The sequence below is a fragment of the Mesocricetus auratus genome, unplaced genomic scaffold (genome assembly GCF_017639785.1).
Source record: "Mesocricetus auratus isolate SY011 unplaced genomic scaffold, BCM_Maur_2.0 Super-Scaffold_100007, whole genome shotgun sequence".
Lineage (NCBI taxonomy): Eukaryota > Metazoa > Chordata > Mammalia > Rodentia > Cricetidae > Mesocricetus > Mesocricetus auratus.
This window is the reverse complement of record NW_024429191.1, coordinates 72,488,115-72,511,887: the sequence shown is the minus strand read 5'-3', so window position 1 is coordinate 72,511,887 and position 23,773 is coordinate 72,488,115. Positions and strand designations below refer to the sequence as shown.

The 23,773-nt window shown below is 54.0% G+C and overlaps 2 protein-coding genes across 7 annotated transcripts; both read left to right on the top strand.

Moving 5' to 3' along the window:
• The first annotated feature begins 501 nt into the window (after positions 1-501).
• On the top strand, positions 502-11,095 carry Epn3 (epsin 3). 6 transcript variants are annotated; one of them, XM_040749527.1, is made up of 10 exons: positions 502-1,129; positions 4,036-4,715; positions 5,665-5,783; positions 6,511-6,591; positions 6,772-6,903; positions 7,781-7,868; positions 8,293-8,562; positions 8,701-8,817; positions 8,923-9,150; positions 9,244-11,095. In XM_040749527.1, exons 2-10 carry the CDS (start codon positions 4,175-4,177, stop codon positions 9,570-9,572), a joined length of 1,905 nt encoding a protein of 634 aa, XP_040605461.1. In that variant the 5' UTR covers positions 502-1,129; positions 4,036-4,174; the 3' UTR covers positions 9,573-11,095. The 6 variants fall into 6 exon arrangements, with proteins under 6 accessions (XP_040605461.1, XP_040605465.1, XP_005075896.1 ...); XM_005075839.4 differs by having other exon boundaries at positions 503-1,129; positions 6,772-6,900; XM_040749528.1 differs by lacking the exon at positions 502-1,129 and adding an exon at positions 2,479-2,604.
• Positions 11,096-16,173: 5,078 nt separating this feature from the next.
• Positions 16,174-23,253, top strand: Spata20 (spermatogenesis associated 20). Its single transcript, XM_005075838.3, has 16 exons — positions 16,174-16,291; positions 16,395-16,574; positions 16,675-16,739; positions 16,849-17,003; positions 17,256-17,399; positions 17,491-17,692; positions 17,900-18,030; positions 18,118-18,222; positions 18,424-18,498; positions 18,596-18,805; positions 18,889-19,081; positions 19,301-19,469; positions 19,727-19,938; positions 21,531-21,730; positions 22,645-22,725; positions 22,899-23,253. Exons 1-16 carry the CDS (start codon positions 16,215-16,217, stop codon positions 23,067-23,069), a joined length of 2,370 nt encoding a protein of 789 aa, XP_005075895.1. The 5' UTR covers positions 16,174-16,214; the 3' UTR covers positions 23,070-23,253.
• Positions 23,254-23,773: the final 520 nt, after the last annotated feature.

Here is a 23,773-nt window from a genome sequence, read left to right as displayed (position 1 = left end):
TGCTTTCCGCCAGTCAACCCATCTGGCCCTGAGCCATTTTTCTGCTATGGTGAAAAATGTAATCTCAGTGGGACACTGAAGGTTGTAAATTCAAAACCAACCTGAGCTACATAGTGACTCTGAAGCCATCCTGGGCTACACGGGGAGAAGAGGATATCTCAAGCAAGACAACAACAACAACAACAAAAAAAAACCGGCCTTGAGAATTCCCCCTCCTTCCTGGAACAAAGGAGTGTGGGACTGTGGAATGGGTGAGGGGTACCGTAAGGAGCAGCGGGGAAAGGAAGGCCAAGCCTGCAAGTCATCCTGGGTTTCTGTTGTAACAACTGCAAACAATTGTGCTGGGGGTCCCTAGGTGCAATGGAGGATTAAGGGCAGCCGGTAGCTTGGGAGTAGCCAAATCCTGTGGGATTCACACTGACCTCATGAGCCTTAGGCACTCTCCAGGTGACAATGGAAGGCGTTTCAGAGCCGGCAGGGCCCTCCCAGAGTTGGAGAGGCAGAGTCCTCAGGCACCTTGTGGCGGCTAGGGGACGCCAGCTGGGAGCCGGAAAAGGCAAACCCCAGGGGGTGTTCTGCCTTCTGTTTTAATATCCTCCTGGCTAGCAGGGGTAGGGCGTGGTGGGGGGGTTTGGGGTTGCCTTCACTCCCACCCCTTCCCCCCTTCTAGCTGAGGAGGTAGTGGAAAGGTTAACTCACTGCAGGGTGGGAGTGGGTCAGCTCCACGTCTGTACCCCTGAGGTCACCCGGCAGACGGACAGGCAGGCCTCCTTCCCTGGAGGCACCGCCCGGCAGGCAGCAGGAAGGGGTTAAACACGCCCGCCCGCCCGTCATCCTGTGTCCTGTTACTGCTGAGGCAGACCTGCCTGGCCAGCTGAACAACTTTCCTCCGGAGAGTGCTGGCCGGCAGGAGTCGGGGAGGCTGCCGCCAGGGGTTGAGCTGCAACCCGCTGGGGGTACCCTGCTGCCCTTCAGAGGGCCCAGTGCCTCTCGGTCGAGGGTGGGGCTCCCGAGACCAGGGTCTATGGTGGATGGCTCTGGAGCTGCTCCTGAGGCTGTGCCAACCCCCACCAGTCAGAGGGTCACTGCAGAGCCTGCTGGGGCTGGGGCGAGGGAGCCCACGCTGGAGGTAAGCTCCCTCCCGCGCCGCGGTGGTGCCCTGAATGAGGGCGGGGGCTAGAGAGGGCTCAGGACTTAGCCTCTCTCCCCAGGCTTGAGAGAAGGCAAGGCAGGGCTGTGGAGGACCTGGAGGCTTCTCACCTGCAACCCTCTACCTTCCTTCAGAAAGGAACACAGGGCCAGACCGAGGTTCTTGGTGGCGGTCCCCTCGGATCCTGGCACATCTCTGTATTTGCACCTCTAACCTCAGAATAGCCCTCTAATCCACTCCCGTGCTCCGCAGGGACGCAGCCAATTCAGGTCTGATAAAGCCTAGGGTTAGCTACCATCCAGTCCCACATCCCTCTAGCATCAGAAAGGACACTGCCACTCCCCCGTTGCTCACTTGATGGGGACAGAAGATGGGGAGGGGTGCTGGCTGGTGGGGGTGCACACACACTTTGGCAAATTCGTGCTTGTGATTGGTTCCTTCCATCTCTCTGAACCTCCACCCTGGAGATGCCATCTGCTTCCTCGGTGCTGACTTTTAGGAATTTCTCCATCCCCCACCCTGGCACCCACCACTCCAATTCCTCCTTGGGGACCTGAGTAGAGGAGGGAATGTACACTCTCTGCCCCCACCCCCAGGGCAGCCTGTGCTCCCTGTTAGTACCCTCCTGCCTTCTTGCCATCTCTGAAGTGGCCTCCCCAGGTTCTAACTTCTCAGTGTCCTTCCCTCCACCTGGCAGGGTCCGGCTCAAGGTCACTGCAGTAATTCCATACCCGCTGCCCTGGGCTGCCGCTGCCGCACTGCCTTATCGGCAGCTGGGTTTGTGTTTCACTCCCTTTTATTCCTGGGCATATTGTGTTCGATAAAACCTTCTGCTTGTAACACCGCTGGCCCGGCTCCCAGCCGCTCCTCCCGCCTTCCTTTCCTTTCCTTTCCTCTCAGCTTCAGCTTCATGCTTGCTCTGGGACCCCGCCCTGCCCCTCTTGCTCCTTACTGTGTCCCTACTGTGTTAAACTCCTCGAGAGTAGAGGAATGGCCGGGGTGGAGGCTCAAGGCTTCTCCTTTTGTTTCGGATCCTTTCCTTTCCCCAGCTCCAACAAAGGTGTGCAAGCAATGTCCACCTTGTTCCTAGGAGAAAAATCCAGACAGGGCCTTGGAGCCTACATAGGGGGTTCCTTTCCATGGCAACTGGTTGTACCCATCCCAGCAAAGTAGGAAGGCCTGGGAAGCCAGGCCCAGGTAGGGCTCTGTTAGAGTCAGGATGTCTGACCTGACTGGTTCTGCCTATTCCAGCAGTCAGCAGGGAGGAGCATGACACCAGGGCGGGCTGGGCTTCGTGCTCAATTATTCCCCATCTCGACTCTCCCACTGCCAGCCTGCCCTCCCACTGGGGAGGTGAGCACAGGTCTGAGTCACTAGCCAGGGGGAGGGCAGGAGTCAAACAAGTAGTGACTGTGGCATTCTTACAGAAGGCCGGCTGGACAGACAGACATAAGGTAGGCAGCACTATGGGCCAAGGGATCCAATTTCCACAGACTCCCATCCTTCGGCCCAAGACTGGGACCTGCCAAGGCCCAGTGGGTACTTTGAACTGAGTAAATCATTCACTTGCGGGTGCCGGAAGGACAAACTTCCTATACTGCAACCCCTACCCCTACCCCTCAGGAGGCTGGGACGGCTGAGGTACAGCAGCTGAGGTAGGGGCTGGAGGGTGATCTGGGGAGGCGTGATCTCTATGGTGGTATGGGGGATTCATGGAGAAAGTGGAGGCTCTGCTGACCCAGCTTGTGTGTGTGTGTGTGTGTGTGTGTGTGTGTGCACATGCATTCATGTGTAAAACTCTATTAGTGCCACGATGATGGCAGGAGGCTCCTACTTTGGGTTTCTGGCAAGGCCTTGGGGGACTCTTTTCTGCCTTCTGAGGCTGTGGAAAGACGTGGCTGACTGTCCCCTTGAGCCTGCCTCTTTTTGACTATCAGAGTCTTCTGTGTGCCTAAGGTCTTGGTAGTTTGCTTGGACTGCTCCTGCCCTCAGGGAACTTGCATTCTGGCTGAAAAGGTGGTTCTGAGACAAGTAATTAGATTAATTCATTAATGAACTAGGTGACACTGACAATAGGTATTGAATTAGTCTCAAGAAGACTTAGGTGTTGTCAGTCTCAGCCCTGCCACCTACATGCCCTATGACGTAGGCAGGTCACAGCACTCCCGTGCATATGTGATAGAGGCCAGCAGGTGTACTCCACATCTCACAGATTCCTTACTCTGCCAGCTCCCTCCACCTCCTCACCCTCCTCTTTGTGTCTCTAACTTAGTGTCACTTCCACAGGGAGTTGCCTACTATTTTACTTGCTCTCCCCCTGAGCATGCCCACACTGGGCTGTGATTGTCTGTATTCTTTCACTTGGATGTTGGTATTCTACAAGCATATCTCAAGCTTGGAACAGACCCTCAGGAAGAAGGGGTTGAGTGAATTAAATTCCGAAAGCTGGCCATCTGAGAGGAAAGAGCGAAGGGCTGAGCTGGAAAGGTTACAGCACAAATGGATGAGGAGACAAGCATGAGTGAGGCTGGAGAGTGACATTCCTGGTGGTCACTTTGTGATCCCTGAAGCCACACACTGAGGAGGAGGGAGGGCTGCACCCACCTGCTAGCTCTGTGATCTCAGAGGAACCATGGGTTGATTCTCTGGGTCCCACTGTCCCTGGATGTCAGTAGAGATAATGGATTTCAACCTCTTGGTCTGGTGGATGGATAGAGGAGCATGCCAAAGAAACAGGGTTCATTGAGTAGTGAGTACAATTGGAAGAATAAAAGTAAGCGTTGGCCAAAGGTGTTCCTGGCAGCCGGGACGCTCTGGCCAGGCCATGCTTGGTGAGTGAAAGAACAACGAGGAAGCCATTGATCCTGAGGTCTTCTTTTTCTCAGCTCCATGTGGAACCCAAGGACACAGCCGCCCTGCTGAAAGCAAGGTGGCCCATCCTTCAAGACCGTGACCTCAAGACAGTGGCCCTCAGCCCTCTACCTCCGGCGGGGGCAGGGACTGCCCACCTCCAAGTCCCCAACCATGACAACCTCTGCGCTCCGACGCCAGGTGAAGAACATTGTTCACAACTACTCTGAGGCCGAGATCAAGGTGCGTGAGGCCACCAGCAATGACCCCTGGGGCCCGCCCAGTTCTCTCATGTCAGAGATTGCTGACTTGACCTTCAACACAGTGGCCTTTGCCGAGGTTATGGGCATGCTGTGGCGGCGACTCAATGACAGCGGTAAGAACTGGCGGCATGTATACAAGGCTCTGACACTGTTGGACTACCTGCTCAAGACGGGCTCGGACCGTGTGGCCCACCAGTGTCGTGAGAACCTCTACACCATCCAGACACTCAAGGACTTCCAGTACATAGACCGTGATGGCAAGGACCAAGGCGTCAATGTTCGTGAAAAGGTCAAGCAGGTGATGGCCCTGCTCAAGGATGAGGAGCGCCTGCGGCAAGAGCGAACTCATGCCCTCAAGACCAAAGAGCGAATGGCCCTGGAAGGCATGGGCATCGGCAGCGGGCAGCTAGGCTTCAGCCGAAGATCTCGGGGCTCCCCCTCTTCCTACACCTGTGAGTAGACCTTAACGGTATGGCTGGAGAGGGTGGTGGTGGAGATAGTGGTGGCCCAGTCGCACTCCTGGCTCTGCAGCCAGGAGACATGAATGACAGATAGTTCCTACCTCAGAAAGGAGGTTGGGAGGACACATCCAGATAAAAAATGGGAGTGTGAAAAGCACAATACCTGCACGTAGTAGGTGCTCAGAAATTCAGATGAAATAGTGACATTATCAACAGCTTATCCTTGTTGTTATTAGTTATCTGTCGAGAGGGTGGCTTGGAGGTAGATGTGCAGGCTCTGGCGTCGCATACCATTCATTCTGTTCCTTCCAAGCTGCGTGGCTTGAGCAACCAGTGCTCTGTAAAACAGAGCGACACTTACCTCCCTCTATTGTTTGATCCGAGAACTGAATGAGACAAGGCCCAAGAATGCCCTTGGCCCTTTGGCTCAGACACCTGACATTCTGTAAACCCCCACCACTCAAGAGTATTGTCTTTGAAAACAAGGGTGGCTGATGATGAAACATCCTTCCTGATGGCTTGCTTGTCACAGTGGTAGAGGCCTTCCTCCATACAGCCCACGATGGCCTGCTTGGGACTCCGAGGCTGTGATTTTGTTTGATTGGCAGATCCCTTTCTCCTAATCCCCATGGCCCTAAGCAGGCTAGGGTCCTATTGGAAGAGTTCAAGAGCTGAAGTCAGGGACCTGCGTTAATTCCTGACTTAGGACCGTGGTCAGGCACCACCTTGCACTGTCTATTCCTTGCCAAGGTGGCTCTGGCATCTGCCTCAGCAGTACAGTGGGAAATCCACAGCGGGGTGTCCAGGGCCTGACTCCTCATGGGTGCCTGACAAGCCAGTCTCCTTTGGATCGCTCTCTGTGCGTCCCAGCTTCCTGGCAGGCAGAGGAGTGTGGGGACCACGGGCACTGGTGTGCTCACGGGGGCCACACTTGTTGCAGCTGCATCCTCATCCCCGCGCTATGCCTCAGACCTGGAGCAGGCACGGCCCCAGACGTCTGGAGAAGAGGAGCTGCAGCTGCAGCTGGCCTTGGCCATGAGCCGCGAAGAGGCTGAGAAGGTGAGACCTGTTTCTGTACAGGGTGCCTGTGGAGGAAGGAATGGGGTCTGGTACTCAGTAGCCTCCACCTGGGCTGTCCCCTTTGGGCCTGGAGACCCACTGTAGCTCCCAAGACAGCACTGGGCATGCCAGCGTTCCTGATCTGTCCCAGACATGGACTCCAACTTCTGGTGTTCTCAGGCAGCGCCCAGAAAAGGTGGTATGAAGTTGGGGGGGGGGTCTGTGATATACCTTAGGGGCCTGCTTGCTCCTTGTGGTTAGGGAGAAGTGTGTGCTGACAACACATTCTGAGAAAAGACTGGGACTGTTATTGCTCCCTCCCACCAGCTGTCCTTTGGAAGGACAGGATCAACATCTGATACCTCATCATGTTTGCCATTACCTCCATACATCCAGGCAGACCAGGCAGGAAACATTTATGCCTCTCCCACGGGTGGGCTAGAGAAGTTCTCAGGGTAGCCAGAAGGAAAAATTAGGTGAGACCTGAGACTGCACAGGACGGCTATTGAGGAGGAAAGGAAGCTTGGTTCTCACCGGCCACTCGGGAGGCTGATTCTTAAGCTGCATCTCAGACCCAGGCAGGGAGACAGCCACCCATTCAAAGCCCATCCCCTTGAGTAAGGGGCATCTCTGTCTCCATCACTATGCCCAGGAAGGACTATGCTGGCCCTCTAGCCCTGGGGTGGGGACACCGGACCAAGTTCACACCTGTCTTCCTCCCTCACAGCCAGTCCCCCCAGCCTCCCACAGGGATGAGGACCTTCAGCTGCAGCTGGCTCTAACCCTGAGCAGGCAGGAGCATGAGAAGGTAGTGTAGGGGCGGAGTCACCCGGGCCACAGGTGCTGACCACGATTTGGTGCTGGTGAAGGCTTCGCTGGCAGATCAAGGGGCACTAATCAGCTTCTCTACTGCGCTAACCTGGGTACCTCCCACCTGCTCTCTGCTGACCCCAGCCACCTGCTCATGCACTTCCTGTCCCTTCTGCAGGGCGTGAGGTCCCGGAAGGAAGATGACTCTCCAGTGGCCAATGGCACAGAACCTGCTGGCCGGCGTCGACGGGACAGAGAGCCTAGGAGAGAAGAGAGAAAGGAGGAGGAGAAGCTGAAAACCAGTCAGGTAGTCAGTGGGCTGAGGAGTGTGACTCGATCAGGACTGGATGTAACGGGGTTGGCAGGCGTGCAGAGCAGAGCTCATCACAAGCACTAAGTGGCCCGCAGCACGGGCTGGTGACTAAGTTGAACTGAAGTGGGATATGAGAGTCATGATGGAGACTCTCTGGGCTTCCTGCCACTCAATGACTTAGGACATATTACTGGCCTCAGTTTCCCTTTTTGCACAGTGGGTGTTTGGGACATGATGGAGACTCTCTGGGCTTCCTGCCACTCAATGACTTGGACATATTACTGGCCTCAGTTTCCCTTTTTGCACAGTGGGTGTTTGGGACATGATGGAGACTCTCTGGGCTTCCTGCCACTCAATGACTTGGACATATTACTGGCCTCAGTTTCCCTTTTTGCACAGTGGGTGTTTGGGACAGTTCCAGCTCTCATGCTGTAGGGTCATGTGATAGCGTGGGTCTGGACTAGGAGCTTGTTCAAGTCATGGGGCTGAAAATATCTCAGGTTCCCTGGGAAGGGGAGCAGGTGGCTGCAGAAACAAGTCTTGACTACCCCTTTCTGTTGGCCTGGGATCTAACCCAGCTCTGCCTCGCTCTGACTATGTAACTTCAGGCAAATCATTTCCTCTCCCTGGGATTCAACTAGTTAGTTCATCTGTAAAATAGGTACATTACCTACCTCACAGGGATGTTATGAAATGGGACAATAAATGGATGAGGAAACATTTTATAAATGGGAAGTGCTGACCAGAGGTGAGGGGTCATTAAAAGATGCCTGTGGGATGAACTAGGGAGGGGAGTGACCTGGCTTCTGGTCAGGCCTCCCCTCCCTCTTGGCCCCACCCACTTCTGAGCCACGGTTGCCTCTCCCCTCCACAGTCCTCCATCCTGGACTTGGCTGACGTCTTCGCACCTGCCCCAGGTCTGCCTTCCACACACTGCTCTGCTGACCCATGGGACATCCCAGGTGGGCGTGCAGGGCTTCAAGAGGCCCCCAGACTGGCCCCTAAGCACCCCTTCCTTCCAGCCACTTGCTGGCAAATCACCTCCTCTCCATAACGGAAGGTCACTATGCTGCCTCTAGGATAGGGCCTTGCAGTAAGGGTCAGGGGAGCAGATCTGCAGATCTTAGTTCCTGGGAAGCTCAGCAGAAGGCCTAGTTGACCTTACTGGCTAGCCAAGCCCTGATGAGGTCAGTACACCCAGGTTTGGGGTCCAAGTTCCTGGGCTTATTTGTTAAACATGAGTTTGAGAGTGCCAAACTTCCAAGTTAGCATCCCACTTATGAAGTGGGTACCACACCACCTAACCTGGGCTGGGCAAATGGACAGGGCCCTGGACAAAGGGTGGGGGAGTGTGGAGATAACATCTGTGCTATCTCTCCTTTCCAGGTCTCAGGTCGAACACTGAGCCAAGTGGCTCTTCTTGGGGACCTTCAGCAGACCCCTGGTCTCCAGTTCCCTCTGGACATGCCCTGTCCCGAAGCCAGCCATGGGATTTGCTTCCTACTCTTTCTTCCTCTGAGCCCTGGGGCAGGACCCCAGTGCTGCCTGCTGGACCCTCCACGGCAGACCCCTGGGCACCAGGCTCCCCGAACCACAAACTCCCCAGCGCTGGAACAGACCCTTGGGGGGCCTCTGTGGGGACCTCTGACACCTCTGGTAAGTGGAGGGCACAGAGCTAAGAAGCTGGGGACTTCTGGGTCCCCTTCCCTCCAATACGGAGGACAGTCTAGGGAGAGAGGACCCATCTGTGCCCTTTCTTCTAGCTCACTCCATTTCCCTTTTTCTCCTGGCTAGCTCCAGGTGGTGCCTCGTCCTTCGACCCATTTGCCAAACCTCTAGACTCCACAGAGCCCAAGGATAGCCTGGACAGTGCCCCGGCCCTGGCCACGGGGAAGTCCAGCAGCCCTGTGGGTAAGCAAGAGGCTGGGGGATACAGCTGTTTGGTCTAGGGGGGACCCTGGGGGGCGCCTCTGCCCTCTTCCTTCCCCACCACTGAACTGATCATCTTTCTTTCAGAGCTAGACCCATTTGGAGACGCCAGCCCCAGTTGCAAGCAAAACGGCATGAAGGACTCTGAAGCCCTTGACCTGAATGTGCTAGGGGAGGCTCTGCAGCCAGGAAAGGAGGCGCGCCCTTGCCGGACTCCGGAGTCCTTTCTGGGTCCCTCCGCCTCTTCTTTGGTCAACCTGGACTCACTAGTCAAGGCACCCCTGGCTGCAAGAACCCGGAACCCCTTCCTGACAGGTAGAACACCTGGTCTGGCGTCTGGGAACCCTGTTTGTCCCGGCCCCACTCCCGCCCGTGCAAAGCCCTTATCCTCTGTTCTCTCGTCCGCAGGTCTGGGTGCTCCGTCCCCCACTAACCCGTTTGGCGCGAGCGAGCAGAGCAGGCCGACCCTGAACCAGATGCGCACCGGCTCGCCCGCACTGGGCCTGCCGCCTGGGGGCCCCGTCGTGGTGCCCATGGGCTCCATGACCTACAGCGCCTCCCTGCCCCTCCCGCTCAGTAGCGTGCCGGTCGGCGCGACCCTCCCCGCCTCGGTCAGCGTCTTCCCGCAAGCCGGAGCCTTCGCCCCGCAGCCTGCGAGCCTGCCTCAGCCGCTGCTGCCCACGCCCGGCCCGATGGGGCCGCTGCCCCCGCAGGCTGGCACCAATCCCTTCCTCTGAGACGCTTCGGCGCCTGCGCGCGAGGCCCCGCCCTCCTCGAGGGCGGTCATGCAGGTTGAGCGTTGATCCAGGCTTCTGTGGACCCCTGACAAATTCTGAACTAGCCAGAGAATGACCACGTCTAGGGGACGAAGACTACACCCGCCTAATAAAGACTGGAATCTACGTCCTCAGCTCTTACCAAGTGGACTTTTTGAGGGATGTGGCAGCTGGGTCTGCACCACAGCACTGCTTACCAACTAAGGCGGAAACTACTTGGCAGTGAATTCCCTCAGAGAGCCCTCTCAACCCCGCATTCCCATCTCCTGTAGGCCTGGTGCCTTCCTTCCCTGCGCTCTCCCGCATTCAGGCATTCATTCGCTATCACACATGGGCTGCTCCGACAGACAGCATTTGCCCATTCTTCGATGCGCTGTGTACCTTAGGCAGACAATGTCATGTAATCATATTGCAGGGAGCCTCCGCAGTTACACTGTTACTCAGGACTTCAGCGTTTGTAGGGCCCTACCCAAGCTGAACATGCAGTGCTCCTTGTCCAAAACTGGGTTAAGAATTTCAAAACAGACTTGGATGGATATGGTGACACATTCCTGTAATCCCAGCACTTTAAGGAGGCTGAGGCAAGAGGATCCCGAGTTCAAGGCCAGCCTGGGCTCACTTTTTTTTTGTTTGTTTAAGACAAGGATAGGAGAACAATAACCTAAAGGCCCAACGCTCTTAAGTGAGATGGCACCTGTCTTTCTTGCTACTCCTGTTTAACGGCCAGCTGAGGATTTGAGAGGTACAGTGGTATGCTCAGAGTCGCAAAGCTGAAGTGACATGGGGCTGGAATTCAAACTCAGACAGTCTGGCTCTCTGAGCTGAACCAGATTTAATTCAACAAATATTGACTGACTGTCTTGAACAAAATTCTGGGTTCACCCAGGGGGACCCAGGGAGGTCTGAACCCACATTGTCCAGGAGCTGGTAGGGCGTCCCTGGATGTGGCTGCAGCATAGCCAGCCACAGGAAGTCCCCTTCTCTTATATCTGTCATCTTCTTAAATCCAACTCTGCCCCTGCCCCTTTCACCAGGGCTGAAGGGAGCCACCTTGACCACCAGAGGTCTGGCCCTCTGGAAGGTTGTTGCAGTATTTAGAAAACCAAACATAGGCAAGCCCTGGGCTTCAGCCCTGGGGGTTACATAGTTATCCATTTGCTCTCAGGACTCAGGGTCTGGCCTGGCAGGCAGCCTGGTGCTGACCCCACTCTCTTTGGGGTCACTGAGTGCTCAAAGTGGGCTTCCTCAGCCTGAAGTACCACGGTTGGTGGAGGCGGCACAATATCACTGTCTTTCCTGGATGCATGGGCAGGAGCTGTTCTGCTTGTGAGGGAGGGAGGCCCCAAGGCTGCTGCAGGCTGGAAGGGCAGGAGCAGCTGCTTGGACGTCAGCAGGGCCTGCCAAACTCTACTCCAGGGCTGAACTTAATAATCGCTTGGTAATAAGTGGTTAGGCACTCTTGAGTAAACAACTTCACCTCCCTGTGTCTATGTCTCTGTTTCCTTACTTGCAAGACTTCCTTGTGGGTTTGCTATGCCGATACTCCCAGACCCATGACTATTTGTCCCCTTCTGTCTTCTGCTCCACCCAAACCTAGAAGATTCAATGCTTCTTGGCCCCAGGGTTCTGCTGCCCACCATACCTCTGCCTCTCCACCCTCCCCAATGCCCAAAGAACAGGTTGGTGGCCTTGCTTCCTGAAGTTACTAGGCTCACCTTCTGGCCCAAGGCTGGCATTCTGCTCTGCCCTGTATGGGGCACTCCCCATTCCCAGCATTCTTTCCTCATGACTCAGCTCTCATCCTGGTTCTATATTAACTTCCTCATTCGAACCTCTTCATCCATATTCACGCTGCCATCACCCCAAATCCCTGGCACTCATGACAGGGCTCTTGCTCTCCCTTGGGAACTGCTCCTCTGGTATTGGAACATGTCATATAGGGCAGCATCCCCCTGCCCCCCCATCTGTTGCCCTCACCCTCAGGTTCAGTGTCCGGAACCCTGTCTCTCCTCTAGGTCTTCAAGTCACTTTCTTCCAATCAGATCCTGACCACCAATACATACCATCCTTGGCTTCATTCCTCTTGAAATCAAACCTATTGTTTTCCTCTTTCCCTCTCCTAGCTGGTGGGCTGCCTGCTCTCAGCCTGGTGTCACTGGACCTACACTCACCAGCTCCAGCCAAGGGTCAGCTTGCTAAAGCCAGAGGACATTTGTCTTCTCTGTAGGAACCTTGTTCTGTTCTTGTGTGTGTGCGTGCGTGCGTGCGTGCGTGCGTGCGTGCGTGCGTGTGTGTGTGTGTGTGTGTGTGTGTGTGTGTGTGTACATATGGGCACATGTATGTGGGTGGATGCCAAAGGACAGCCTAAATTTGTCATTCCTCAGGCACCTTCCACCTTTTGAGACAGGGTTTCTTCTTTCTTTTAAAAATATGTATTGGTGTTTTGCCTGCTTATGGCTGTGCGCTACATGCATAAGTTACAGAGAGTTGTGAGCCACCATGTGGATGCTGGGAATCGAACCTGGGTCCTCTGGAAGAACAGCCAGTGTTCGCAACCATTAGGCCATCTCGCTAGCCTGAGACACAGTTTCTTACCAGTCTGGAATTTTGCCAAGTAGATCAGGCTAGAAGGTCAGTGAACTGAGGGATGTCTACCTCCCTTCTCGCCATTGCTGAGACCACAAGCACATGCTGCTGTTTTTGTTGTTTGTTTTTATTCAGTGCATTTGTTTTGTTTTGGGGATGGGACTCAGGTCCTCAAGCACTTTATTCACTGAGCCACCCCTCCACCATGCTCTCCGCATCAACTTTTCCTGACAAGGTCTTTCTTTGCAGCTCACGTTGGCCTTGAACTCATGTCCCTTTTGTTTCAGCCTCCAGCCTCATCTTCTCGCCTTAGCCTCCTAAGCACTGAGACGTTCAGGTGTGTGTTACCATGCCTAGCTGCTCTTTAGATCTCTGTGGCCATGCTTCCGGTTAGCAACCTCTCCCGAGTTTCTGCATGGGCCGCGCCTGTCTGTGTCATCAACATTCAAGGTGTATGGGCCTGAGCTCTCGGCTCCAGATATGCTATTTCCTCAGAGGCTCCCCACATGGAAAATCCCTTCCTTTCTCCCAACAGCCTCCCTTCTACTCATCAGACCTGTCACCTCCATTTTCTGTGGACATCTCAAAGACATCCAGACCAATAGGCCCAAAGTGACCCCATGGCCTCCTCTAGCTCCATACTCTTCAGAGAAATGCTTATCCTTTATGTTGATTCTGATACCCTTTCTTGTCAAAGTCTGACCCCTTCTTCTATAGCTTTACCCACCCCCCACAAGTCCCCTGTCTCCCCTGGGTGCTGCCATGACGTCACCACCCCTGCTTCCACTCTCTCCCTTCCAGGGCATTCCCTATCAGACAGAACCTAAGGGGCTGCTCTCCTCAACAGCTTTCTTCTTCTGTCATCAAAACTCCTTTGTCTCCTGCAGATGTGACTCTGGGCTGGATAACCCGTGGAGCATGTGCAAGATCCTGAATTCCATCCCTAGCATCCCCCTGCCTTGGTCCTACCCACCTCCCTAACCTCTCATGCTGACTGGTTTTATGATTTGGGGAGCAGGAATCTCAACCGAGAAAACGTACCTACCAGATTGACTTGTGGACAAGCGTGTGATGCATTTTCCTCCCCCCCCTTTTTTTTTTTTTGGTTTTTCGAGACAGGGTTTCCCTGTGGCTTTGGAGGCTGTCCTGGAACTAGCTCTTGTAGACCAAGGTGGTCTCGAACTCACTGAGATCTGCCTCCCAAGTGCTGGGATTAAAGGCATGCATCACCACCGCCCAGCTTTTTGTTTTGTTTTTTTGTTTTTTTTTTGAGACAGAGTTTCTCTGTAGTTTTGGAACCTGTCCTGGAACTTGAGTTGGAGTGAACTATCAGTGGTGTGCTGTGGTCATCTATATTTCAGAAGAATCCTTTCAATAGCACTTGCTAGAAGTGAGCAGTAGTTGAATCTAGGGGTCAAACTCAAGGCATGCCAATCAATAAGGCAATCCTTTTGGTAACCATGGGGATTAATGAGACCCTGACTCAAGACAGTGATGATTGGCCTCAAACTCAGAGAGACCCACCTGCCTCTGCCTCCCTAGTGCTGGGATTAAAGGTGTGTGCCACCACCGCCCAGCTTGGAGCATTTTCTCAACTGATGATTGATGTTTGAGGGCTCATCACTGTAGGCGATGCCACCCCTGGGTGGTGGTCCTGGGTGCTATATGAACACAGGCTGAGGAATCTATGGAGAGCAAGCCAGTAAGCAGCATTCCACTGTGACTTCTGCTGTGGTTCCCGTCTCCAGGTTCCTGCCTTGGATTCCAGTCCTGATGTACTGGACACAAGCTAGAGTCATCAGAGGAAGGAGCCGCAATTGAGGAAATGCCTCCTTGAGATCCAGCTGTAAGGCAGTTTTTCAGTTAGTGGTCAATCGGGGAGGGCTCTGCTCCTGGTGGGTGGTGCCATCCTTGGGCTACTGGTTCTGGGTTCAGTAAGAAGGTAGGTTGAGTCGGGCATTGGTGGCGCACACCTTTAATCCCAGCACTCGGGAGGCAGAGGCAGGTGGATCTCTGTGAGTTCGAGGCCAGCCTGGTCTACAGAGCGAGTTCCAGGACAGCCTCCAAAGCAATACAGAGAAACCCTGTCTCGAAAAACCAAAAAAAAAAAAAAAAAGGTGGGTTGGTTGAGCAAGCAGGGGGAAGCAAGCCAGTAAGCAGCACTCTTCCATGGCCTCTGCAGGCTCCTGCCGTTTGAGTTCCTGTCCTGACTTCCTTCAGTGATGAACAGCAATGCTGAAATATAAGCCAAATAAACCCTTTCCTCCCCAACTTGCCTTTTGGTCGTTGTGTTTTGTCGCAATAAGAACCCTAAGACACCTGACTTCCCTTTGATGATGGACGGTGATACGGAAGTATAAGATGAAATAAACCCTTTCCTCCCGGAGTTGCTTTTGGTTATGGTGTTTCGCCCCAGCAATAGAAACTTAATTAAGCTAGCTCCGGTCCGTGTCTATTACCTGTCTTTTTACTCTTCACCCTCCAGCCACGCTGGCCTTCTGTTGTTCCTCAATCCCAACTCCATGCCACAGGACCTTTACACATTGTCCCTTCTGCTACTCCTCACTCACTGCGAGTTCTCGCTCATTCTTTATAGCTACTGCACAGTAGGATTTCCTCAGCAGAGCCTTCCTCCTTGTCCCGTCTCTTGCTAGATTATACCCACGCATGGTGCTTGTCACAGTGTGTCGCTGAATATTTACTAGCCTATATAGTCTGTGAATCAAGGGTAAGGAGGAGCACACTGGTGTCCAGTGCCTGGCACTGTAGACAACCGTGGGCTTGACATTGGTTTAAGTGGATGAAGAAAGTGCATAGAGCATGCATTCGGGCATTTGGCTTAGCGTCAGCATTCACAGAAGGCTTCCTGGAATGGGTGGGTTCTAAGTAGGGCCTTGAGACAGACAGGCTGAACCAAGCAAATTTTGCTAGCGGAGCAAATCCTTCTGATGGAGCCTCATTTCTCGCTCGTAAGAGGGATAAGAGTTAGGCAAAATGATCGGATGCTCTGAGATCTCACGTGCTCCCAAGGGCGAGGGTAATTTTTCCCGCCAGCACTTTAAATCTCACCCATTTTATTCTAATTTTAGCTGCCGAGTCTGATGGCTCTTCAAAAACCAGGCAGGTCTGTATTTCTGAGCTCTACCGCCTGGCGGCGCTCGGAGACCAGTCACAGGACCCGAGACTTGGCGAGGACCGGGGCTCTGGGTCCGTCCCTCGCAGTCTGGACTGGGAATGTGATCCTAACTGGGTCCCAGCCTCCTGGTCTCCCAACGTGGGGCTGGGCCTCACCGCTGGCCTCTGGTATGAGCAGATCATTGTAACATGCCTTGCGCCTGTGGAGTCCGTGATCTGTCTCTCAGGCACCTGGTCTGTGGCATCTGCTCAGATTCTCCTGCATGGCTGGCCCTCCCCAAAACCGTCAGTTCCTTGCTACCAGCAGGAAGGCTTTCTTTGTCTCCCCTTATCTGATGCAGGGCTAGCTCAGGCTAGCTCTGGGAGTACCTTACCACCACCTCCAGGAAGCCTTCCTATTATGCTGTGCTGTCTAAAAGCCCTTCCCCTACGTTGCTGCACTGACGTGTTATCATTTAGCCGTGTTGCCGGGGCGGCTCTCTCAGGTTGATCTCCCTGAGATTAGGCCTATTCGATTCGCTAGGTGTTCTGTGTGTGTATACAGTACAAGACCTGGTCCCACAGAGTGTCCTGTACTCTGGTTTTGGTTGTTGGCCTAGTAGTCCCTGCCTACTTCTTCTGGCTGTCCCTCACTGGTCCAGTCCCAGATCTAACTCTTTTTGACCTCCAGACACCAGCAGTAGTCACTTCCTCGCACTAGTCACCCACGTGCATGCTAGGGATGCCTGCAGTGTGACCACCCCAGGGAGGGGTCCAGCAGGGGGTGATAGAACTGAGCTGAAGGATCATTCTACTCATTGTGACCCGCCCTGACTTCACAGACACCCTACCTACCGCTAGGTCAGAGAAGCTTGGGGAGCCTAACCTGGCAGGGAGCCCCCAATGAGCCACCTTTCCTCACCACCCCCAAAACATAAGGGGGAGCACAAAGGCCACGGTCTCCCCCGTGGTTCTGAAAGGTGGGCTGGGAATAGGAGTTCCTGAGGCTGGGTGGAGTTGCGCTGATTGGGGTGGGCAAGGGAGAAGGAGTCCTCATTTCTGTGACCTCCCTGCCCATCCTAGGGGTAGCTCCTCCCGGGACAAGGACCGAAGTGCTACAGTTAGTAGTTCAGTGCCCATGCCTGCTGGAGGAAAGGCTAACCGGGCCAGCTGTCCTCCAGCTGCGCCTCAGAAAGCCCCCAACCGCCTGATCCATGAGAAATCACCGTACCTATTGCAGCATGCCTACAACCCGGTGGATTGGTGAGTACTGTTCCAGGGCTGCCCTCGAAGCAGCTGTGATCCCAAGCTCCTCTGAGACTCCCTTGGGCTACTGAGTGATGCCTCCTCCTGTCCGGCCTAGGTACCCCTGGGGACAGGAAGCCTTCGACAAAGCCAAGAAGGAAAACAAGCCAATCTTCCTCTCAGGTATATGCCCACCTTCTCAGCATGGCGTTCGGTGACAGGCGGCAGGTTGGGGAAGGTCTTCTGGGTCCCAGGGCCCTTTTCCTGCCCTCATGCCCCTCTTACATCCTAGTGGGGTATTCCACCTGCCACTGGTGCCACATGATGGAAGAGGAGTCCTTCCAGAATGAAGAGATTGGGCGCTTGCTCAATGAGGACTTTGTCAGTGTGAAGGTGGACCGAGAGGAGCGGCCGGATGTGGACAAAGTGTACATGACTTTTGTGCAGGTGAGCCATCTCTTTTTTTTTTTTTTACGAGACAGGGTTTCTCTGTATTGTTTTTTTTTTTTTTTTTTTTTTTTTGAGGCTGTCAGTCCAGCCCGGCCTTGAACTCACAGAGATCCACCTGCCTCTGCCTCCCGAGTGCTGGGATTAAAGGCGTGCGCCACCACCACCCGGCTGTGAGCCATCTCTTGAGGCAGCCTTGTCACAGCCATACATGGAAGCTCCCCTCATCCTGGCCCTCCCTCCCTCTTTTAGGCCACCAGCAGTGGGGGGGGCTGGCCGATGAATGTATGGCTGACCCCCAGCCTCCAGCCATTTGTCGGGGGCACCTACTTCCCCGCAGAGGATGGTTTGACTCGAGTCGGCTTCCGAACAGTGTTGACGAGAATCCGCGACCAGGTTGGTGGGTGTCAGGGAGGGAGGGCGCCAGAGTCCAGGTTAAGGGACCACAGCACATGCTGACCTCCACGTGTGTGCTCACCACCTGCAGTGGAAGCAGAACAAGAACACCCTTCTGGAAAACAGCGAGCGTGTCACCACAGCCCTCCTGGCCAGATCTGAGATCAATGTGGGTGACCGACAGCTGCCACCCTCCGCTGCTACCATGAACACCCGCTGCTTCCAGCAACTGGATGAAGGCTATGACGAGGAGTATGGTGGTTTTGCTGAGACCCCCAAGTTCCCCACACCTGGTCAGTGATCTCTGACCTATGTAACGACTGTCTTGATTTAGTTAAGAGAGCTAGTGACCCTGGTCTTCCTTCCTGGTCCCCTGTAGACCAATGGCATTCTGACCTCTGTGTCCTCTGAGTGGGTGGTGGAGGCTCCATCTTCCATTGACACAGGTTGACTGACCAGAGACTGCCTGACCCTCTCACCCTCCTCTTCCTGGTCCACAGTGATCCTGAGCTTCCTGTTCTCCTATTGGCTCAGTCACCGGGTTGCCCAGGATGGTTCTCGGGCTCAGCAGATGGCCTTGCACACTCTGAAAATGATGGCCAACGGGGGCATCCGGGATCATGTGGGACAGGTGAGAGGGAGGCCAGGTTCCCTGGAGGGGCAGCAGGACTGGTGACAGAGGCTCAGATCAGTCTGGCCCTAATCCTGCCTGGCACAGGGCTTTCACCGGTACTCCACGGACCGCCAGTGGCACATCCCCCACTTTGAGAAGATGCTCTACGACCAGGCACAGCTATCGGTGGTCTATTCTCAGGCCTTCCAGGTGACTTTTGCCCCTAATCTCAACCCTGACTGCCAGTCCCAAGGCTTTCCAGGTAACTGTGACTTCCTACAAATTTCAACCCATAATTACTTCTAACATCCTGGATACCTGGATGTCCCTCCCCTCACTTTCCTGGGAGAATATCCTCTATGAATCTGAGCTACCCCAGAGACCTCTATTTACAGTCTCCATCTCCCACAGATCTCTGGTGATGAGTTCTACTCTGATGTTGCCAAAGGCATCCTGCAGTATGTGACCCGGAGTCTGAGCCATAGGGTATGTGTCTACTGAGGCAGGCCGACCTGGCTGCAGGAGGGCTCCAGGCCTCCGCTGCCTTTTAGACGGTGACCAGCCAACTCTCCTATCCCCACAGTCTGGAGGTTTCTACAGTGCGGAGGATGCAGATGCCCCCCCAGAGCGGGGCATGAAGCCCAAGGAGGGTGCTTTCTATGTATGGACAGTCAAAGAGGTCCAACAGCTGCTCCCAGAGCCTGTGGGAGGCGCCAGTGAGCCACTGACCTCAGGCCAGCTCCTAATGAAGCATTATGGACTCAGTGAAGCAGGCAATATCAACTCCACTCAGGTGAGGACTTCTGGGGACACAAGAGAAGGACCCCAGGCCCACCAAGTACATGGGCTCCTTCTGACTAAGACTGTTTTTCTCAGGACCCCAAGGGGGAGCTACAGGGCCAGAACGTTCTAACAGTGCGATATTCACTGGAGCTGACTGCAGCCCGCTTTGGCCTGGATGTGGAGGCTGTGAGCAATTTGCTTAACACCGGGCTGGAGAAGCTCTTCCAGGCTCGGAAACATCGACCGAAAGCACACGTGGACAGCAAGATGCTGGCTGCCTGGAACGGTGGGGTGACCCTCTCTGAGGCCTGATCCTATTGCCAAGACCCTTTGTCTGCCCATTCTTCCTTCATAGGCTTCTTTATTTTGATTTAGGGAAGAATAAATGGAGATTTAGAGGCCAAGTAATATGCCCGGGCTTGGCACTTGGAGTCTCAGGTGTGGGGTGGGTGTCCCTGGAGAGCTCTGTGGGCCTCTTACTACCTCTGGCCTCTCTTTCCCACAGGCCTGATGGTGTCTGGCTTTGCTGTGACGGGGGCTGTCCTGGGCATGGATAAGTTGGTCACCCAGGCCACCAATGGCGCCAAATTCCTCAAGCGGCACATGTTTGATGTGGCCAGTGGTCGCCTGAAACGGACATGCTATGGCGGTGCCGGGGGAGCAGTGGAGCACAGGTAGGGGCTGGGCAGACCAAGAGATCGTCTTATTGTGTGATTTCAAGCCCTGTTCTTCTCCTTCCGTTGACTGATCAGTCACCACTAGCCTTGTGCGTAGTCAATATTCCTGGACCCCTTGACTCTTTTGGGAACTGGGCTAACTGGAGCCACAGGAGAGGTGGGTTTGAGGATTAACCAAGAGAAACCATGAAAAGTGTTCTGTCTGCATATTCCTGAGCCTGCCCTCAGACTTGCCTTCTCTCCTGTACCCCCAGTAACCCACCCTGCTGGGGCTTCCTGGAGGACTATGCCTTCGTAGTACGGGGCCTGCTGGACCTGTACGAGGCCTCACAGGAGAGCTCCTGGCTGGAGTGGGCTCTGCGCCTACAGGACACACAGGACAGGCTCTTCTGGGACTCCCAAGGTGGTGGCTACTTCTGCAGTGAGGCTGAGCTGGGGTCAGACCTGCCTCTTCGACTGAAGGATGGTCAGTATGACTGTAGGCCAGCTCTGGGTCCTGGTTCTAGTCAGGGCACTTCCTGAGGGAGACTTTTTTTTTTTTTTTTTTGGTTTTTCGAGACAGGGTTTCTCTGTGGCTTTGGAAGCTGTCCTAGAACTCGCTCTGTAGACCAGGCTGGCCTCGAACTCACAGAGATCAGCCTGCCTCTGCCTCCCGAGTGCTGGGATTAAAGGCGTGCGCCACCAACGCCCGGCTGACATTTTTTTTTTTTTAATGAGACAGGGTTTCGCTGTATTGTTTTGGAGGCTATCGGTCCAGCCCGGCCTCGAACTCACAGAGATCCGCCTGCCTCTGCCTCCCGAGTGCTGGGATTAAAGGCGTGCGCCACCAACACCCGGCATGAAGGAGACATTTGTGCAGTCTTGCAGTAAAAAGCTGACGTGGGGCTCCTGGCTTCCTGTCTTTATTCTTTGTGACTTTGGTAGTCTTCCTGATATTTCTGAACCTACTCCTTAATATATGGATGCGTGTTGTAGCAGTCATTCCTCAGGTTCTAGCTGTCCCGTGAACATGCAGTGGTCTTTGAAATCCACAGACTCATTTGCTAAACAAGAATGCCTTGGTCTCTGCCTGTAGGATGTTTACAGCGTGTGGTAGAGATGAGAGCTGATAACCAGCAATCATGTAAAATGTAGCCCCACCAGGGCATTGAGATCATGGCAAATCTGTGGCAGGTGTCAACCAGGAGGAGCTGTGTGGTCATGGAGGCACTTAGGAAAGAGTTGAGGCAGAGGAGACAGTCTGAAAGAGCCCGTGGGGATAGGTTGAGGGATGGAAGACCAAGACACTGGAGTGGAACAAGAGGAGGATGCTGGGGTACGGAAGTGAGGGTTCAGGGGGAGGAGGGTTCTGACCTGCTCCGGCTTGAATGTAACGAGGTCACTCTGACAGTGGTAGAGAAGAATAGGGACAGGGAAATCAGGGTGACCCATTAAGAGGACACTGGTGTTTAGTCCTGGAGGCACTACTGAAAGCAGTCAGGGGTAGCACCTGAGGTAGGAGCAGGGAGGGGTTGGAGCCTGTTGAGGCAGCAGCCTAGATGGATGGATGTGTATATGGATTAGACGAGATGAAAGAGTGGGTGATGCCAGCCTCCAAAACAATACAGAGAAACCCTGTCTCGTAAAACCAAAAAAAAAAAAAAAAAAAGAGTGGGTGATGCCTCTCTGACAAAGGCATCAGTAGTGAGGAAACCTGGATACCCACAGCTTGGCAGGATAAAGGGGTCTGTAGAAAAAAAAAAACAATAATCAGGGGCCGGAGAGATGGCTCAGGGGTTAAGAGCACTGACTGTTCTTCCAGAGGACCTGAGTTCAATTCCCAGCAACCACATTGGGGCTCACAACCATCTGTAATGAGATCTAGCGTCCTCTTCTGACCTGCGGGCATACAGACAGACACTGTATACTAAATAAATACATCTTAAAATGTAAACAAAACAATAATCAGGCCAACAATACATGCACTTCCTCATCCTATCCCTGGACCTCATAACCCAGATTGAGTCTCAGGGTAGAGTCCTTAAGCCCATTCCCCTGACTGCTTCCTGACCTTTGCAGACCAGGATGGTGCCGAGCCCAGTGCCAACTCCGTGTCTGCCCACAACTTGCTTCGGTTGCATGGCCTCACTGGCCACAAGGATTGGATGGACAAGTGTGTGTGCCTGTTGACAGCCTTCTCTGAGCGCATGCGCCGTGTCCCAGTGGCATTACCTGAGATGGTCCGTGCCCTCTCAGCTCAACAGGAGACTCTCAAGCAGGTAGGGAGGTGGTAATGTCTGGACTGAGACCCGGGCCAGGAGGGATCTTGGTGACGTAACAGGGTATGGGAGTCAATAGTGGAGTTCCAGGGCTGGTCCCAAAGCTTGCTTAGATGCGTGTAGTTGCTTATAAGGTCAGGGGTCTTCTCTCTGTGGAGTGGAGGTATCTGTGGGAGGGTAGTGTCAGAGAAGACAGGCCTCTGGCCCAGGGACATGCCTGTGAGGGCTTGTCACTGGGCTGTCTGTGCATAAAGGCAAAATGAAAGGGGCTCTATATGGGTTTCTGGTAGGATGACATGTTTCTCTGTAAGGCTCTGCATGTCGGTCTGATTAATTCTGTTCCTACGTGCTTTATTGTTACGTCAACTCTTTAGTGTACACCACACACACACACACACACACACACACACACACACACTCACACATTCCTGGTTTATGGACTGGTGTGGGTCAGAGAGTTTGCCTATGAATACCTATGAGTACCTGTGTGTGTGTGTGTGCTATACACAAGTATGTTTGTGTGTATTTATATGTGTGGCATTCACTTCTATGAGCATCTACTATGTGTGTATGTAACTACTCTGTGCCTCTTTGTGTGTTGTGTGTCATCCAGTGGATCGAGTCTTCTGAGCACCCTCCCCCCATATATGTATATCCGCCACAATGTATGACGTTGTCACTTGTGTGCATTCGTGTGTGTGTGTGTGTGTGTGTGTGTGTGTGTGTGTGTGTGTGTGTGGTTTGCATGTTTCCATTTGCCAAGCATTAAATCTGATCAATCCTCCTAGTGGTTCAGGTGAGTCCTTTCCCTTTTTAGGAATACTGGGTGGGTGGAGGAAGGATGGGGAGGCCCCGGCAGGTCTGGGACCCAGCTTCTCCCCTTCTGACATTGAATGACTTTCTGTGCTGGCCAGATCGTGATCTGTGGAGACCCCCAGGGTAAGGACACCAAGGCCCTGCTGCAGTGCGTCCACTCCATCTACGTCCCTAACAAGGTGCACATCCCTGTAAAGTTGGGTTCACCCTCTGCCTTCCCTAGTTGCATCTCCCTACTCAGTTCCCAACATCCTTCCTTTGGAGGCTTGGGGGAGAGGTCATGTCCCACTGGACTCTGCAAGGAATGACTAGCTTCTCCCAGGTGACACTTTGTGCTCTGCCACTATCCCAGGTGCTGATTCTGGCTGATGGAGACCCATCGAGCTTCCTGTCCCGACAGCTGCCCTTCCTGAGCACCCTTCGACGAGTAGACGACCGGGCCACAGCCTACATATTTGAAAACCAAGCCTGCTCTATGCCTATCACTGAGCCCTGTGAACTACGAAAGCTTCTACACCAGTGACTGCCCGGAACTCTTTGAGCTGGGCCCGAAGGCAGAACTTACCAGCTGACTCAGGCCTTGCAAGACTATGTCAAACCTATAAACACCCCTGGGAACCCTGCCACCAGGTGATCATAGCCATCCTTGCGGCTCCCCTCTGGGCACCTACACACCATGAAATAAAACTAACAGTGTCCTGTGGTGACCTTGAGGCCCTAGCCTCTCTTATGAGGGAGGGCCCTCTGCTTTGGCTTGGGACCAGCCCTTTCTCTGAAAGTCCCCAGCTGATTCTTTTGTTTCCTCTCATTGCCCCTTCCATGGGTCACTAGACTGATCTTGTCTCTGCCCATGATTAGTAAGCTTGGATGTAACTGAGTCAGTGGACCAAAAGCAAGTAAAGGGACCAGAGTAAGGACAAGGTATGGACTGGCCCAGGAAGGAGAAGGCCCCGTTAGTAAGTGGCCTTCCATCTTCCCCTGGTCCCTTCATTTAAAGCTAGGGAAGGGATAGGGGGCTCAGTATAGGCTTTAATGTTTAACAGAAAGGCGATTCCATGCACTGTAGTGTATTGTAGAAACTGTTACAGCCAGAACCAAAGCATTTCTTTGGGGGTACCAACTCAACACTAGCATCCGCGCAGGAGGTCATGTCATCCTCTGTCTCCTGCAGGATGGCTTGGGAAAGGGCTCTCTTGCATGGGGAGCATCTGTTGTGTTGGAAGCCCT

Excerpts from the sequence above, each read along its gene's own strand:
- Epn3 (XM_040749527.1), top strand. The coding sequence starts at position 4,175 with ATGACAACCTCTGCGCTCCGACGCCAGGTGAAGAACATTGTTCACAAC. Across the intron at positions 6,904-7,780 it reads AGCTGAAAACCAGTCAGGTA|TCCTCCATCCTGGACTTGGC; the intron begins GTCAGTGGGCTG and ends TCCCCTCCACAG. Across the intron at positions 8,818-8,922 it reads GAAGTCCAGCAGCCCTGTGG|AGCTAGACCCATTTGGAGAC; the intron begins GTAAGCAAGAGG and ends TCTTTCTTTCAG.
- Spata20 (XM_005075838.3), top strand. The coding sequence starts at position 16,215 with ATGAGCCACCTTTCCTCACCACCCCCAAAACATAAGGGGGAGCACAAA. Across the intron at positions 18,223-18,423 it reads TCTATTCTCAGGCCTTCCAG|ATCTCTGGTGATGAGTTCTA; the intron begins GTGACTTTTGCC and ends CATCTCCCACAG. Across the intron at positions 19,082-19,300 it reads GATGCTGGCTGCCTGGAACG|GCCTGATGGTGTCTGGCTTT; the intron begins GTGGGGTGACCC and ends TCTTTCCCACAG.